At 47.2% G+C, this 17,881-nt stretch overlaps 2 protein-coding genes across 2 annotated transcripts in view; one reads left to right on the top strand and one right to left on the bottom strand.

Moving 5' to 3' along the window:
• Positions 1–17,881, bottom strand: part of fgf20b (fibroblast growth factor 20b) — a gene marked incomplete at its 5' end in the record, with an annotated part of 338,476 nt that overhangs the window by 263,269 nt on the left and 57,326 nt on the right. The gene's annotated exons all lie outside the window — the stretch shown is intronic.
• On the top strand, positions 46–10,455 carry LOC308076316 (uncharacterized protein). The gene is made up of 3 exons (XM_080416555.1): positions 46–178; positions 1,069–4,617; positions 4,753–10,455. The coding sequence occupies exons 2-3, from the start codon at positions 1,141–1,143 to the stop codon at positions 9,919–9,921; spliced, it is 8,646 nt and encodes a 2,881-aa protein (XP_080272681.1). The 5' UTR covers positions 46–178; positions 1,069–1,140; the 3' UTR covers positions 9,922–10,455.

Genomic DNA, 17,881 nt, shown 5'->3' with positions numbered 1-17,881 from the left:
GGCTGAGCTGTGCTGAACGCTGGTCAATGCTGGCCCCCGGGGTCAGGGACATGTATAGTGTTTCTGCAGTGTTGGACGGCTCTGAGGATCTGAGGGACAGTGGATTGGATGAAGAGGACCTATTGCAACACAGAGGAACCCGATGCCCTTCAGGAGAACCTTAGCGTTCAGCCAAAAGGTACAGTAGAAACGCTTGCCGTCTTTCCCATTGCACCCACTCACACCGTGGGTGGCCATGGGTTCATCCTCTCTGCAGCTCCGAGGCAAGGCAGTGTGTTAAGGACAGATAAATGGTATGTAACGGCTGAGCCAAATTAAATCTACTGTCAAATGTAATGTAGGCTATATCTGAGCTCCAGAGCTCAGTTTAAAGCTTTGTAAAGTAAAATAAAAGTTTGCAAAATGATGCACAGAGGATCGTGGATAATCTGAAATTCTTGAAATCCTGTCTGCAATGGAGCCCATCAGTGTGCAAACAAATAGTTTAATTTATTATCTGTAATTATTACATGAAAGCTACTGTTTAGCATTATTTTAAACATGAAATATATTGTATGCTAAGAGTAAGCACATTAGCACACTTATTTATGCTGTTGTGTTCGTTACCAATTTGAATGGTGCATGTGGCAACAGGCCCAAATTAACCTATCTATTTTTATGTTGTAACCCCTTTTAAAACCAAGAAGCAAACTCCCACAGCTTTAGAGAGGTGAAAAAAGGTCAATAATTCAGAAGGGAATTAAATGACTTTGCTGTAGACAAGCAAACAACACAACCAAATTTGCACTAAATAAGCTTAGGCTATGTCCACATATGATGGAAATAAATGAACTACATCAATGTGTGTGCTGGTAGATAGATAGAGTGATGATCACATAATGGTAACTAACCCCGGTTTTGATTTGCGCTGGAGACCTCTGTTACATTTCTCTCCCTGCATTCCCTCAGTACCCCTTTCTGCTATCCTATCTAAATCAAACAAATACTGCCTAAAATATGAGAAGGATAATGAATGAACTACATAATGAATAGACACATCAAACTGACCCTTTCTCTGTCCCAGTCCAGGTAGAGTCCAGAGCAGACTACAGGAGAAGACTGGACTGGCCACTGTGAGACTCTGGAGCTCTTGGTCTAGCAATGGACAGCTGGACTCTCCAGGGGGACAGTTACTCTTTCCTGCGCAGCGCGCCCCGCACCTTCTCCCTGCGCCACCGCGACGGTACCCCTAATCACGTGGAAATCTTTGACATCACCAACATCCATAGCCATCGCAGTGCCATCTCCGAGACCACCTGCCTGTGTGATATATTCGGGGACGACTGCGAGACACCGTCCCTCTCCAGCAGCCCCGCTTCGGGGTCTCTTGTCCCTTCACAGAAGGAGGCGGATGGGAGAGCTGCCGTATCGCCCCTGGCGGATGACCTGAACGACTCCTCGGGCTCCTACCACACTGCACCTGGTTCCATTGAAGGAGAGGAATTGTTTGAGGATTCTACAGAGAAGCTCCACAGCCCGACACCGCAGAGAAACCATTCAGAAGGCCAGGGTGTGAGCTCAGTGAATCCAAATACTGTTAATACATCAGCCGAGGCCCACAGCCCTATTTGTAGTGCTAGAACCCCATCTCCTGGACCTAACAGCTCACATACACTCAGCCCAGAAGGAAGAGTGTCATCCTTATCCACATCTTCAGTTGATACGAAAAGTTCCTTCTCATCGTGTAATCCAAAACAAAATTACTTGGAAGCTGAATCACGGAGCATCACGCCTAGATCCCAAGATAGACATAGCAGCTTTTCTTATCAATCTTCAACTCTTAGCCCATCCCCTGAACTCAGAAACAGAGCCAACTCCTCATCTTCCTCTGAACTTCCCCCCTCTTCGTCTGAATCTAGAGGAGCAGCGATCTCACCAGAGCCAAGGAGAAACTCTCATAATCGAGAGAGGAGCTCCTCACCAGAACTCACATCAAGGAGTTATTCACCAGATTTGGTATCATCGACCTTTGAACCCAGGGTCCTTATTTCCTCCCATTCTCCCTCACTTAGCAGCACAGGAATATCACCCCAGTCGAGAGAGACATCAGTATCCCCCGACGGAAAGAATAGGTCCTACTCCCCGGATACGCAGGCCTCATCTCCTTATCCGGAGCTAAGAGGGAGGGTTTCCCTACCAGACCTCTTTAGCAGAGGCTCCACGCCGGACATAGAGCACTCTCCCTGTACACCTGAGCCGACTCATTACCACTCCCCTGCAGGAAGAGACACAACACCAGCATCCGAGCCCCAAAACAGCAGGTTATCAGCTGAACCTGGCAGCACTGTATCTACTCCTCACTACACACCTCCCCCACCCCTCATATCTCAAACCTCCACACCCGAACTTAGGCAGCACAGGGTTTCACCTGAATCTAAGCACACCACTCCGTCACCTGTATTTCTCAGTGCCGCTTTTTCATCAGATAATCAAACCAGAAGCCTGTCCCCTGCTCTCTCACCTGAAATAATATTAACTCCTCCCGCTCCTGAATCCAGACTACAAGGCTCCTCACCTTTAGTAGATTACAAATCAGCCCCATCATCTGAAGCTGGGTCAAACTACTCTCCAGTAGAACGCAGACATACTGCTGCTTCACCTGAGATCAGGATCACCGCATCCTCACCCGAGTCCAGAAGGAGAGAGCAGTCTTCTGAAGCGAAGGAGACATCGAACTCCTTGGATCATCACCTTGACTCCATCTCTCCTGGTGCCAGAAGCCTGAATTCATCTCCTCATATAACAGGAATTTGTTATTCTATTGTTCAACCCGAGGACATAGACTCAGCCCCATTTTCTGAACTGTCCCGTCACTCCACTCCTGAGTGCAGTCAAATAAATCAGCCACCTGCCCCGTGGAGCACCGCACAGAGCAGAGACAGCATACAGAGCAGTACAGAGTCCTCTGGTACACCAGGGGGTTCACCGCAGATAGCAGGCGTCACGTGTACTGTCCTTCAGCGTGAGAACCCTGCGCTCTCATCGCAACCAAGGTACAAAACACCTTCACCTGAGCCAAACCATCAAACTCCATCACCTGAGCCAAAGCCGAATAGTCCTTCACCTGAGCTAAGGCATCCAACCCCTTCATCTGACAGGTGTAAATCTCCTTCATCTCAACCCAGAAAACAAGAGTCTTCACCTCTTCCCTACTCACCTGAACCAAGGTTTATTCATCTCTCACCTGTTGCCCCCTCACCTGAAAGTAGGATTAGTCAGCAGTCTCCTATTTCTCTATCACCTGAACCTAGATCTAGTCAACTGTCACCTGTTGCCTCTTTAACTGAACATAGATTTAGTCAGCAGTTCCCTGTTGCTCTATCACCTGAACCTAGGTCTAACCAACTGTCACCTGTTGCCCCCTCACCCGAACGTAGATTTAGTCAGCAGTTCCCTGTTGCTCTATCACCTGAACCTAGGTCTAACCAACTGTCACCTATTGCCCCCTCACTCGAACATAGATTTAGTAAGCAGTCTCCTGTTGCTCTATCACCTGAACCTAGGTCTAATCAACTGTCACCTGTTGCCCCCTCAACTGAACGTGGGTTTAGTCAGCAATCACCAGTTGTTATATCACCTGAACCTAGGTCTAGTCAACTGTCACCTGTTGCCCCCTCAACTGAACGTGGGTTTAATCAGCAATCACCAGTTGCTATATCACCTGAACCTAGTTGTAATATTCTCCAACCATTCTGTCCTTATATTAAAGCTGACCATCAGTATACACATCTCTCTCTTCCTCTAAAAGATATACCTGAAGTTGAGGAGAGTGTCTCTTCATTTGACAAACATAGCCCCCACTCAGAAAAAGAGTTGTCTGCTGTGGCTGATATTGAAAACGGGTCATCTGCTTTGAAAAGTCCTATCCAGTTAATTGAGGTTTGTGACTTGCCTTTTTCAGATAAAGCGAGAGGGTTAGAACAAAGCATTGACAGGGACATAACACTGAATGAAATATACCAGCGGTATAATCCAAATTCTGAGATCGGCCCTACTGTTGTCTATAAGGAAGACTCATATAATTTATCACCTGAAGTCAGGAACGACAACTCTCCAACAAAACTAAAGACTCCCTCCCCTAATCGCTCAGTCTCCCTTGGAGGCAGGAGTCCAAATAACTCACCTGCCCACACGGCCACAACTAAGTCACCCATACAGAGAGCAGAGGACCTGCACCTCACATACCCGACTCACTCCCTGACCCCTGCAAATAGAGAAAACAACATTCATCCACCTGAACACACAGGGAGAGAGCAGTCACATCCTAAAGCCTGCGGTGGAACTAGAGAGAGGCTCACTGAAGACATGGCCCACCGTGTAAACAGGAGGAGAACGCCTTCTCCTCCACTAACCAGGTTCACCCCTGTGCACATAATAGCTCCTGAGAAACCATACCGACACTGGCAGAACAGAAACCATAGTCCTCCTCAGGTTTTAGCATCCCCGCCAGCTGGTAATGTAAAGAAACAGGTGATAACCAGGGGAAACCCCAAAGTTGCCCCCGGTGACAGTAATAGCCAAGCCCACTGGGTCAGACTGGAAAGGGAAATGGAGATGGAGCGGGAGGAGGAGGAGGAGGAGGAGGAGGAGGAGGAGGAGGAGGAGGAGGAGAGAGAAAGGGAGAGAGAAAGGGAGAGAGAGAGGGAGAGGCAAAAGCGTAGGAGGAGGGAGATGGAGAGAGAGAGAAAGAGGGAGGAGCTGTTGTCTGAGCAGGGGGAGGGGAGGCGGGGGGACAGCAGTTACAGAGGGGAACAGGTTGAGCTGTCATTCAGTGCCAGGAATAGAAAAGGCCCCGCTGGAGCTCCCACAAGCAGAGAGACTCGACAGAGAGTGCCAACAGCACGCTCCTATTCAGAGAACCTGTTCGCTGCTAGACACATACAACAACAACAACAACAACAGAGCCTGATCCAAACTTCCCAGCAAGACAGCAGGGGCGGTGGTCCCATCAGGAGGCAGTACCCCGCTCCGCCCCAGAGTAAGATAGCTGCTCCCAGACGCGCGGCCGCCAACAGGCCCAGCCAGAGCTCCAGCTCCAGCATGGGGAGTGAGCTGGACGATGCAGACAATGAGGTGCAGTGGTTCAGTGACCTGGCCTTCAGCAGCCTGTCGAGCCCCGAGGTGGATTACCTGGACATGTACAATAGCAGCCACCGCTCGTCCACCAACGCCTCCCAGCCCTCCACCCAGGACAGCCCTGCAGCAGCGAACGCTGCCTGGCTGGCCTATGCCGAATTCAAGGGCTCCGCCCCACGGCTGGACAATGAGGATTTCCTGTTCCAGCAGCCTGGTGCCTACTACTCCGATGGCCTGGACCCGTCAAGGCGGTCCGAGATGGGTAGCTTTGAGTGTGTGGATGTGGCTGTGGAGAGAGAGGAGCCTAGGAAGGGGAAGAGATGCGTGCCAAAGAGGCAGATCCAGCTGAAGAGAAAGACAGCAGCTGAAATGATGCAGGATGAGAGCAGCGAGAACAGCAGTCCTCTCATCACAGACAGTCCCTCGCTACAGCGGCGCTCTAAAGACACCTTTGTGAGACAACACAGCACTCCAGCAGCCATGGAAGAGTCCTACCGCCCCGAGCCCAGCCCCGAGCCTATTAAGAAGAACGAGAGAAAATCTAAACTCCAGAAGTCTGCATCTCTGGATGAAACGTGCACCAGCAAGACCACGATGGCTACCTGCCTCATTAAAAGTGTTTTGTCCAAGAAGATGCGAAGCGTCGATAAACAAAACGAAGACCGGGAGACGCCAGGGGTCAGCCCCGCCTCTGAAGACAAAACCCCGCCACCTCAGTGTGCAGTAGCACCGCTCAGAGAGTCACCAAAAAGTGATGCGCACCATCTGAGTCCAAGTCTTCGCTCAGACCATAGCCTCTCGTCTGAAGAACTTCCCCTGAGAAGAGACTCAAGCCCACATGGTGAAGGCAGACAACAGAAGAACTTTGCTGGGAAATTCAGCAACAGGCCAAGTCCAAATAATAACAACACCAATTTCACCTTGTCAGAGAGTGACAGAGAGTGGTCTGATTCTCAACGCAGACAGGCGACCTCCTCGGGAACACCTGAAATGAGATCAGAATTCACAGTGCCATTTGACGGTAAACCATCCACCCCCGAAAACATAATCCCTGGAATTGGAGGGGAGCGAGGAGATGACGGTAAAGGGTGGGAGGAAAGGCAGGCTGGTGACTCAGCAAATGCCACAACCGGAATCTCAGGCCCCCGTTTGGCCGCCAGAGCCTGCAGTGCCGAAGCCAGGACAACAGACAGCGAGCAGGAATGCGAGGGCCCTGGCACAGAAGACCACAGTCAACTGCAGCAATATGATAACAGCACCTACATGTCATACACGCCAGAGATTACCTTCAAAGCCAGTCCCGCCCCGAAAAATAAGAAGAAAACCTCACTCAATGTCTCTCTCTCACCTGACCTGGAAAATAGACCCGAGCTTCACCGCGATGCTCCATCACCAGATGTGCCTTTTAAAGAAAGGTTAGAGGGCAGAGCAGAGAAATCGGAGGAGGTGGAAGAGAACGGGAACAACAGAGTGAAGGCCCCCATGCACAAAGTGCGGGATGTTAGGAAACTCGTGAAAAATACTTACAATCTGTCATTTAAAGCGACCAGTCCCGTGCTGCCGTCATTCGGGAATGACAATGAAAAACGGGAGGCAAAGGAGGAGAGGAGGGAAGAAATAAAAGAGGAAAGGAAGGAGGAGAAGATCAAGGAAAGGAGGGAGGCGAGGAAAGAACTGAGGACCGAGGAGACGAGGGAGGAGATGGCAGAGCAAAGGGTGGAGGAACGGGGGGAAGAGCTCAGGGAGGAGAGGAAGGAGGGAAGGAAGGCAGAGGTGAAGCTGCCACCAGTCTCTCCATCTCTGCAGCGAAAGGCAACACCTCTGTCTCGCCCGCAGCAGCCAATGCAGATCGAATGCAAAGCTGTTTGCTGGAAAGAGGACAAAAACAAAATGACTCCCAGCAAGGCGGAATCTGAGAAAACACCACAAAAACTGCAGGCCTCGTCTCTGCCACCCGCTGATGCGCCACAGGAGAGTCACACGACGGCAGAGGAAGCGAAACCTGGACCAACTCGACCCCGCCCCGATGCAGAGAAGGAAGCACAAAGCGTTGAGGTGAAAGGTCACAAAACAACAGCCGACGAGGTGAAAAGCGAGGTGGTCAGACGAGACAAGAAGCCTCCCATGTTGGGGAGCCTCCCCAAAGTTCCCAGCAAGGACAGAGAGGTGTCCACTGCTGTTGTGCTCATAAGGGATGGCTCCAGCAAGACCAGGAGATCTCCATCACCAGCCCAGGATGACATTCAAAGCCCGTTACGCACACAGTCTGTGTCACCTTCACGCCCTACGTCCAGTCTCAGCCCAGGCAGTGGTGGACACTCCGTTTCCATGATATTGAAAGAGAAGGGCTATCAAGCAGACATCGGGGCAGTGGTGGGTGAGGGTCAGCCTACCTCTGGAGCCAAAGGGGTCCCCCAAAAGCATGTGAACCGCCTGGAGATCCCGCTGCAGACCAACACACACTCAGATGGATGTCAGGCCGAGCCACGGAGGGAAAGAACCTTCTCCTCCTCATCCACCAAATCTGGTCCCCCGGCGTCATCTGACCGTGGGGAAACCCGTTCAAAGGTCAGTGAAGAGGATGGGAACAGTGTTAAATCCACATCTAAAGATGCAACGAAACAAAACGGTGTGTCTACTGTCAGACATATGCAGCAACATCAGACACCATCTCAGACCAAGCAGAAGGAGCCGTTCGATTTTGAAGCAGTGAAGCGACAGGATCCGACGTTTCCGCCAAAATCACCTGCTCCGAGGAGATTCAGACCTCAGCCCATCGAAGTGAAGTCAATGTCTAAAGAACCACAGCAACCAGAGGTGCCTGGAAGTAACCTGCCAAGCAGCAGGCCTCAAACAATAGAGGTCAAGTCTATCGCTAATAATAATTCTCAAAAGCCAATGGTGCCCCCTAAACCAAACTACAAATTTAAACCAGCCGATCTTGGGCCGCAGCCGAACGAAACGCCAAAACCAACAGAGGCCACATCAGGTGTAAAACTAATGGCAGAGGAGAGGCATCAAACAATAGTTGTGTCCTCACCGACGATCTACAGAAAGCTCTCAAATGAGACTACATCAGCATCCAACTATACACGAAAACTAGCAGTGTCTGCAGTCTCCAGCTACAAACCTCCCCCAGGCAAAACGACAGCCGCCATTCCTGGCACGCCGAGCCGGTCTACAGCACTCTCCGAGACAGAGGCATCAGATGACAGAGTTCAGCAGCAGCAGCAGCCAGGGACTTCACCTCAGAGTTCCAGACATACACAAAGACCAACAACCTTAGCTACAGCTCCGATTTCAGCCGCAGGCCCAGGTGTGACCTCAGCTCCAGGCCCAATTCCTGCCCTGGCCGGGAACCAAGTCCCTGGACCTTCCACTTTCCCTGGCCCTGCCTCAGCTGTACCCAGCCAGTCAAACCAGCCAGCTGTTATGGATCTAAACAGCCAACCACAGCATCGCAGGACGACATACACACAAGAGCAAGCATTGACAGTTACTTCCAACAGTACAAAACAATCCGCTGCTGTGTCCACAACACAAGTGCCGGGATACACACATGCACCACGCCAGCAGTACCACAGATCCCTGTCCAACGAGCACTCCCAGAGGATGGATGACCTGCGTTTCTATGCCTCTGACGACCCCCCCAGCTATGACGAAAGGGAGAGTTTCAGCCCCTTAATGCTTCCTGACCTGACCGCCAGGAAGCCACATCGCTACCACCCCTCCTCCCGCCCTCCGCCGTGCTCCTGCGCCTCAGGCTGCCCCTCTCACCCTGGTCTCACCCCTCCCCACCACCACCACCACCACAGCCCCCGCAACCTCACCCCTCCTGCGCCCTCGCACTCACCAGGCCAGGCGCTGCCTTACCCCATGGCCCAGCCCCACCCTCGTGCCCACCACTGCAGATCCGATCCCCTGCCCATGAGCTACCAGCCCAGTTCTCCTAAATCGAGCCCCATGGGCCCTAGCCAGCCACCACCGGCCATGTACCAGTCGCTTCATCAGCCTCCTGCCTGCCCTCCTCACCCCTCCCTCATGCAGCCCCCGTCCCAGCAGATCGACCCCCGGCGCCCTCCTGTTCATCGGTCTCCACAGCAGCAGCCGCCCGGCGTGGCCGGGGGCCCTTACAGTGACCATAGTCATAGCCACAGCCACAGCCACTCCCCTAACCTTCCCCCAATGGATGCCCAGTACCTGTGTGGCCCTCAGAGCCTGGGTCCATCCTATGGCTCGGACTACGGGGGTGATAACTCTAGTCTATACTCAGAGAGCAGCTACGGGCAGACGCCCCGCAGGGTGCTCATGGATCCTGAGACAGGGAAGTACTTCTACATCGAGGTGCCCGTGCAGCCACTGAGGAAGATGCTGTTCGACCCAGAGACAGGCCAGTACGTGGAGGTGCTTATCCCCCAGCAGGCTATGTCCCACTCAGGTCTCTATCCTCCCTCTGCAGCCCCCTATCCCTCCCTCCACAACCCCAACATGTATGCCACTGCCCCGCAGTACCTGCCCTACGGAGCTCCACAGCCCCAGCCGCACCCCCAGGCTCAGCCCCAGCCCCCCCGCCACCCCGAGGCCTCTGCCCCAGCGGCAATGCACCAGAGCGGGCCTGGAACCGGCTATGGGAACCCATCTGGTCAGGGGTCCAAGCCAGAGCCCCAGGGCCATCCGCCGCTGGACCAGAGCTACCTGGAGAGCATGTATTATGTGCCTACAGGGATGAATGCAAGCCCCAACCCCACAGACTGCTATCACAAACATGCCCCCGGCCAGCCTAACGCAGGGGGGAAGAGGTCCTGAAATAGAGGTTAGAGGCCGCCGTCCTGGAGCCTGTTGGGTTTTAAATACACAGTATATTATAGGCTTGTCTAATGTTAGCCTGTAAATGTTATTGGAGTTTTCACACAGCGACTGAAGACAGTGATTCTTTGGTTGTTGTTGTTGTCGTTGTTGTTTTCCCCCCTTGCTGCTTCTATTTTATTATACAGTATGTGCTGTTTTTGGTAGATTATATGGATGTTATTATTGTAAGCTTAATGGTTTTGAAGTTACCCTTTTCTATGATGTGTTCTTTGAACTATGTGATGCCTAAAGCCAAGAAATGTGGATCTAAAACTGTGTGTACATATAACCACATCATGTACTAATCATACATGAGTAATACAAATCAATAGATATGAATTGATGTGTGCTTCAACAATTATCTCCTACAAACTTGAAAATGATGTCTCAAGAAGAACCTCGTATTTATTTATTTAATGTTTCTGTTTAATACTGGGTGAGTTTGAGTGACAGTGCACACAAACAATGTCAATAAATTATGTCACATATGAATGTATCGGCCTGTGGTGGCTTTTTTGTCACACCCACTGTACACATTTTGTAAACTGAACTTTAACTGAAGGTAGTTTAAATGCTAGAGCAGTGCACTCTTGACATCATGGGATATATATATATTTCTGCTGTCGGGCAGAAACCAGCTATGTCCAAAATATTAACTTTTCAGGAAATGAAAAAAAATGTTTTTAGAACAACACAATACTGCCTCATCAAAGTCGGTATGGTGACTTTATACATTGTCAGATAATTTAATGTTTCCTTATATTATCATCACTTTACCCAAATACAGCTCAAGTGGAGGTAGGAGGTTTTTGACCATTAATGTGGAGATGGTTTCTGCCTGACAGCGACAATACACATTTTATAATAAGCAGTTATAATCATTTTATATTATGAGTCTAATTCTTAATGATGTCATAGAAAATACCTAAAAAACACACACACACACACACACACACACACACACACACACACACACACACACACCCTTTCCCTATGTGGTATTGGTTTCTTCAAATCGTTGCAGCATGAGTATCAGTGTTGCTGACTGCTGGGGGAGATACGGTATATAGGCTACATCAGCATCAATCCCACTTTTAAACATGTGAAAATGAAATGCATTGACTTACTGTATACACACTTAATTGCATTTGAGAAATATAGGCAGAGTTTGCTTTGCAGTAGCTGGCTAGTCTTGTAGCCTACCAGCTAAAATTAGTAGCCATCCCTCAATCCGGTTATTTTAGTCGTGACAAATGTGACAGCATAGCATCCCATTTAATATTGGTAAAAAATATGTGTGAATCTAATGGCAGTGAGCTCAAGGTTAAATAGTTTAGGGACGCAACAGTTATTCGAACTAGTCGATTTAATCAAATATTAAAATGAATCGATCATTGATCATTTAATAAATAGATTGATAATCGATCCCTAATTGGGCATGTCATTGAAAAGTCAAAAACAAATGTCAAAAACCTTCAAAAATAGTGAGAATAGCTTATCTACAAACTCATGCGTCGTGTGAACTTGTAGATCAGTAAGCTATATTTTGCCAATACTTTTGTACTTTTACTCAAGTACAATTTTAAATACAGGACTTTCACTTGTACTGTAACAACTTGTGAGTATTTTTACATTGTGGTATTGCTACTTTCACTTAGAAAGTCAGAGTACTTCTTCCACCACTTCCATCCTTTCAACTGTGGTTCCATACTCTCAAAATGAATTAGCATTAGTTTATTTCAATTTGTCTGTAAATGTACAGTAGGCCTATGCGCCTTAAAATGTTTGGGTGAAGCAGACTAGATTCAGCTCTTTTTCAAGAAAAGTTGCAGCAGCGTAGAAGTGAGAGAATATTTGTGAGTGTAATTTTCCATAACTACATCAACACAAATTACTGACTAGAAAATCTCTTTATAGAAACTGATTTAGTGAAGTTTCACTAAAAGTCTTTGAATATATACAGTATATGCCTAAATTACATCACAATTTCTTTTTTCTTCTGTGTGCCATGCCCCTTTGACTCATTGTGAGCTTGTAGATCTGCCATTTTTGGAAAGACTTTGACAAACTTTGAAAAGGATTGTGACATTTTTGTACTTTTGCTGTTGGTACTTTAAGTGTATTTTGAACTTTTACACAAGTAGATGTTTTGAATGCAGGACCTTTACTTGTAGGCTATTTCTACATTGTGGTATTGCTACTTTTCCTTAGCCTAGATTAAAAAAAACAACAACTGAATATTAGTATGGAGTGAACAATATGTGATTTTGCAAGCTGCTTCTCCCCAGTCCTGGCACCAGACACCCATCTAGTGTCATGGACAGGGAATACATGTGAAAGATGAATGAATAAAGAAATCATAATAAAATAAAATCTCACAGAACCACATGACTATTTAAGTGCTTCCAGTCGAAGGTTGTGGGTAAAGATGGTAGCCTTCCTGGGCTAGTCTTTCTTTTTCAATGTGACACATACGCAGTGGTGTAACTAAGTACATGTACTCAAATATTGTATTTAAGTAAAATTTTGAGGTAATTTGACTTTTCCTGGAGTATTTCCAATTTGCAGTACTTTTACTTCTACTCCACTATATCTCAGAGGCAGGTTGTACTTTTACTCCACTACAATTATTTGAGAACTTTAGTTACTAGTTACTTTGCAATTATCAATTATTATATTATAAAACATACATTAACCACTTTAGCCCTATTTTATACATAGACTATTTGAAAATACCGATCTACAAGCTCACAACGCAACGCCTTGTGAGCTTGTAGATCTGCTATTTTCAAACATTTTAGTAGACTACTTTTACTTTTGGTACTTTAAGTACATTTTGATACCAATACTTTTATACTTTTACTCAAGTACATTTTGAATTCCAGACTTTTACTTGTAACCGAGTATTTCTATATTGCAGTATTGATACTTTCACTTAAGTAAAATATCTGAGTACTTTTTCCACCACTGCCCATGAGTGTAAAGTGTTCATATTCTAATTATAGCAGTTCCGACAGAGAAGGAGAGGAGAGGGGAAGGAAATGCTGCCTGTGTGTGTGCAGCTTTGTGCTGCAAAATGGTCAGAGAAGAAAACCATGACATCACTCCAGGAAGCTACCATGTTTATGCACCTGCTCTGCTACGCCAGAGGTTCTCAAAGTTGGGTCCAGGGACCCCCAGGGGTCCTTGGCAGGGGTTCCAGGGACTCCCCAGCTCTAGTTGTGAACCAAATGCACCCATACAGGTCTGCAACTCCAAATGGACCACATCCATATACCTGACTGGGGTCCTTGAAATTAAAAATGGCAAGAACCAGTGTGCTAGGCCTACAGTGCTGTGGAATCAAATTATTGCACTGATATAAACTGGCAGCAACTAGCCCAATCATTAAGGTTCACTTAAAGGAGCAGTTCAGCCCCAAAAATACGTATTTTCTATCAATTAAACACCCCATGAAGCCTTGAATTCATGGAGATGTTTTTGTTTTTGTTGCATTCCTAAGCCTATTAGCCTATACATTAGCCGATACAAGTTGACGCTAGTGAACTCAAGGCTTCATGGGGTGTGTAATTGATAGGAAAAAAAGGTTTTGGGGTGAACTACTCCTTTAAACATCTGATGACTATATTGTTTAGTCCCCAATATGCCAAAACTAAAATAATGTTTATCCTGATTTATGAGCACCCATTATATACTGTATAGCCTACCTGCTTTCATATACTGCTATCTGTAGGCTATATATCTTTTATTTGTTCTGTCTAACCTGCTTTCCATCTCTTTCCATTTGCTCTCACTCATTCTACCCTTATTTTTAACTCTATGATTCTACCTCTGTCCTCTTCTCAGAAACCCACTGCACTGTGATGTGACAAACTCATTCTGCCTGCCACCACTTGAGGGCGCCACACACCACAACAAAAAGTTCAGTCGCTATAAGGGACTTTCCAAGTGCCTGAGTCTCTCCTGTGTCTGATGATAAGACACAGTCAACCGTACAAAACATGTTAGTGATCAGTGGTGGAAAAAGTATTCACATTTTCTACATCGAGGTGCCCGTGCAGCCGCTGAGGAAGATGCTGTTCGACAGCATCATTTTTTACTAATACTGCAATGTAGAAATACTCTGTTACAAGTAAAAGTCTGGAATTCAAAATGTACCTGAGTAAAAGTGCAAAGTATTGGTATCAAAAGTACTTAAAGTACCAAAAGTAAAAGTACTCATTGTGTAGAATGTCCCATTTCACAAGTTTTCAAATGGATAAAATGTTTAAAAAACTCATTGTGAGCTTGCAGATCGGCTATTTTCAAATGGCTGAAATGTATACAGAGCTGAAGTGGTTAATGTATGTTTTGTAATAATGATCAAAATCTACAAAGTAACTAGTAACTAAAGTTTTCAAATAATTGTAGTAGAGTAAAAGTATAATATTTGCCTCTGATATGTAGTTGAGTAGAACCAAAAGTAAAAAAAAAAAACTCAAAATTGTACTTAAGTACAGTACTTGAGTAAATGTACTGAGTTACTTTACACCACTGGTCAACCATACAGAACATGTTAATGACTTCCTTATCAAAACGTGACTTTGTTAACTGTTAACTGAACCCGGGCCAAAGCCCAATAACGTCCAGAAGGACCCAAAGAGCAATTTCTTCTCTTTGATGTGCATGGCAATAAAACTAATGAGGGGCCAGAAGCTTGTGTGTGTGTGTGTGTGTGTGTGTGTGTGTGTGTGTGTGTGTGTGTGTGTGTGTGTGTGTGTGTGTGCGCGCGTGCGTGCGTGCGTGCGTGCGTGCCTGCCTGCCTGCCTGCCTGCCTGCCTGCCTGCCTGCCTGCCTGCCTGCCTGCCTGCCTGCCTGCCTGCCTGCCTGCCTGCCTGCCTGCCTGCCTGCCTGCCTGCCTGCCTGCCTGCCTGCCTGCCTGCCTGCCTGTGTTTCATCACTGACACCTGGAAGTGATTAAGATGGTGAAACACCTGGAGAAAGGCATTCTTTTTCACAATGACAATAAGAGAGTCATTTCATTCCTGCACCCTCTGCTTGTCTGTATATAAGGGCTTGCTGGCAGCGTAACAAGGTGTTTATATAGGGACTGTCTCGTAGCCAAATGCCACAGGTTTGATCACTGATGTCAAGTCAACATACCCACCAACAACCATTTGTCCTTGAGCAAGACACTTAACCTCCTGACTCAATCTAAATACCTCTGGATAAGACTTTCAGTCAAACGCAGACAATGTAAACTTCTCATGGGTGGTGACATAGCACTATATAACGCTAGTAATCTGCCATAGATAAAATATAATGAACATCCAGTGTTCAGTTGTACTTGTACAGCAACCTTATGAAATTAACTTCAATCTAATAAATCACAGATAATCACAGCACACCTTTGGAATACAAACCGTAATCTGTGTAAATCTCTTGGCACACCTATAGCACGCGAGTGCCGTACTTGTACACAGTATACGTATACTGCGCACAGACTGCAGGCACACACATGTAGGCCACACACAGGATGGTCACACTGAAACGTTGCTCAACTTCAGAGCCAGACGAGACTGGAGTCTGTCTGTCAGCCAACATGAGTTACACAGTCCCTGTCAATGGGCGGACCACCCTGGACCCCCCACTGAGTTTTTCATTTTTTATTTTTTATTTATTTTCCTGCGTAGACTGACATTATCTTGACCCTGTTTCAAACAAAGCAGACGTTTTGTATTTTGTTCTTTTTTATAACTAGATTTTCAACTCGTTACGGAGCCTTCATAAGTTCATATCGCACTGATCAGAGCAATGGTCACCGAGTTATGGCCATTTGAAGTGTAAAACACTGCATTAACACTGCTGTAGTGCTCCATATGCTTGCAATTTAGTATTTTTTTGTGTGACTATTCTCATGCCAGACCCGTGAACAGTGCTGGGTGTGGATTGGCGCATTGGTGCGCCTGTGGCCCCTTGGGGCCCCTGGGGGTCACACGTGACCCATGGTGTGACTATTTTCATGGCAGACCCCTGAACAGAGTTTGTGCCACGCTTGGTGCAGATTGGAGAAACAGAGTGCCTGTGGCCCCTTAAGCTTTGGGTGCCTGACTGGGCCACTCGGGGCCAAACGTCACCCCTGGTGTGACTGAACAGTGTTTGCGCAAAGCTTGGTTTCCGGATCGGAGCAGCGGTCTGCTACGCGTGACCCCCGGTGTGTCCATTGTCATGGCAGACCCCTGCACGTTTGGTGCGGATCGGAGCAACCGTGTGATTCGCAAGTCCGGATGTTACGTTTGTGACTTCGACCCACTGTCTACCCAACCATCGACCCGCCGTTGACCCGCCGTTGACCCACCATCGACCCACTAGGCAATTTCTATCGGATTATTGTGTTTTAACTAGACGTGCATTGTTTTTACGTTGATCCTGTGAAATGTCTGTTTTTCGATGCTGCCACTCCATAATATGCCTTGAAAAAGATTAAAAAATCTCAAGGTGACCTCTGTATCAAACACATTAAGGCCTGTAATGGAAGCTCTGTGGGCTAACCTCTCAGCCCACAGAGCCGGACACAAACCTCCCAGGTTGTCTGCCCGTGCTGACAAACACCAAAAACATGACCATTTTGTCCTTTGAAGCAGTGTGTCATTACAGATCATTCATCACGGTAGTCTATGTTCTTAACATGCATCTCTCAAGAAGGAATCCAATCTCATCGTGTGTGACTACACCAAATTCCTACTGCACCTACACACAAAGCAAGACGGCATGACATCATGGAGCGCGTTAGGGGAGCAGCTGGACTCTTTCCACCGGGTCTGTTATTGTTATGATTCTTTCATACCACTTTCTACACCACAAGCTGTTGATCATCAAAGTGCACACACACATACACACACACACACACACACACAAGGAACACGGCCGGCCACACACACACTCGCATCCACCCACGTGTATTCCCCCATCGCACGGGCCGCACCCAAGGGTGAGTGGGTTTGACTTCCTAGCCGTGTGATGTATGTAGACGACCCACCGTGGGGGTGATTGGTGTATGGAAAAGTCCTCTCTGCATTGTCTTAGTGGTATCAGGAACGTGGCAAACAGCGGGTCAAACCCCCCAGAGTGGGTGGAATGGGACGGGCCACCTGATAAGTTGTGCAGTTTTAAGTCATGATAAAGAGAGCTGTTTTTGGAGTTAAAAAGAAAGCCTAACTTGTTTTTGTTTTTGTTGCAATATTTTCCAGCATGTCTCCTCTGTTAGAGACAGACTGGAGGTGTCTGCTTTAAAACGTGGCCTTCTCCCAGCAAATGAGGACCGGTGGTGGACAAAGTACTCAACTCCAGTACTTGAGTCAAAGTAAAGATACTCCTGCGGTCAAATATGATTCAACTACAAGTGAAAGTTGCTCAGTGAAGTTTGTACTGGAGTTAAAGTACTGGGGTACTTGATTTAGTATTCAAAGGTGCAGCACATGTTACTTTTCACACAACGTGTCGAGATGGGGCTTGTACTGTAGATCTGCTATTTTCACTGTATTTGAAATAGTGTTCATTCAAGTGGTTAATTTACTTTTTCCCTTCCTATAGTCAAAAGTACAATATTTGTCTTTGAGATGTAGGGGAGTGACGTAAGTATCCAAAAATACAAATACTCTAGTAAAGTACAGAAACTCAAAACGTTTTACTTAAGTACAGTACTCAAGTAAATGTACTTAGTTACTGTCCACCACTGAGGATGACTATACTGTATGTACTGTATGGGACCTACTCTAGGTGGTTGTATTGTATGACTTATAGGGCATTGGTCAGTCTGTCCATGACTCTGTAATGTGTAGTGTATTGATCAGAAGGGGAAAATGACAGGTCACAAGGTGAGTCAGGTCATAAGGCGAGTCACTCAGGTCATAAGGTGAGTCTTGGCCTCGTCTGGCGT

The sequence above is a fragment of the Gymnoscopelus braueri genome (genome assembly GCF_963280865.1).
Source record: "Gymnoscopelus braueri genome assembly, chromosome: 20".
Classification (NCBI taxonomy): Eukaryota; Metazoa; Chordata; class Actinopteri; order Myctophiformes; family Myctophidae; genus Gymnoscopelus; species Gymnoscopelus braueri.
Note: the sequence above shows the minus strand (reverse complement) of the source record. Positions and strands in the feature narration are given on the sequence as shown.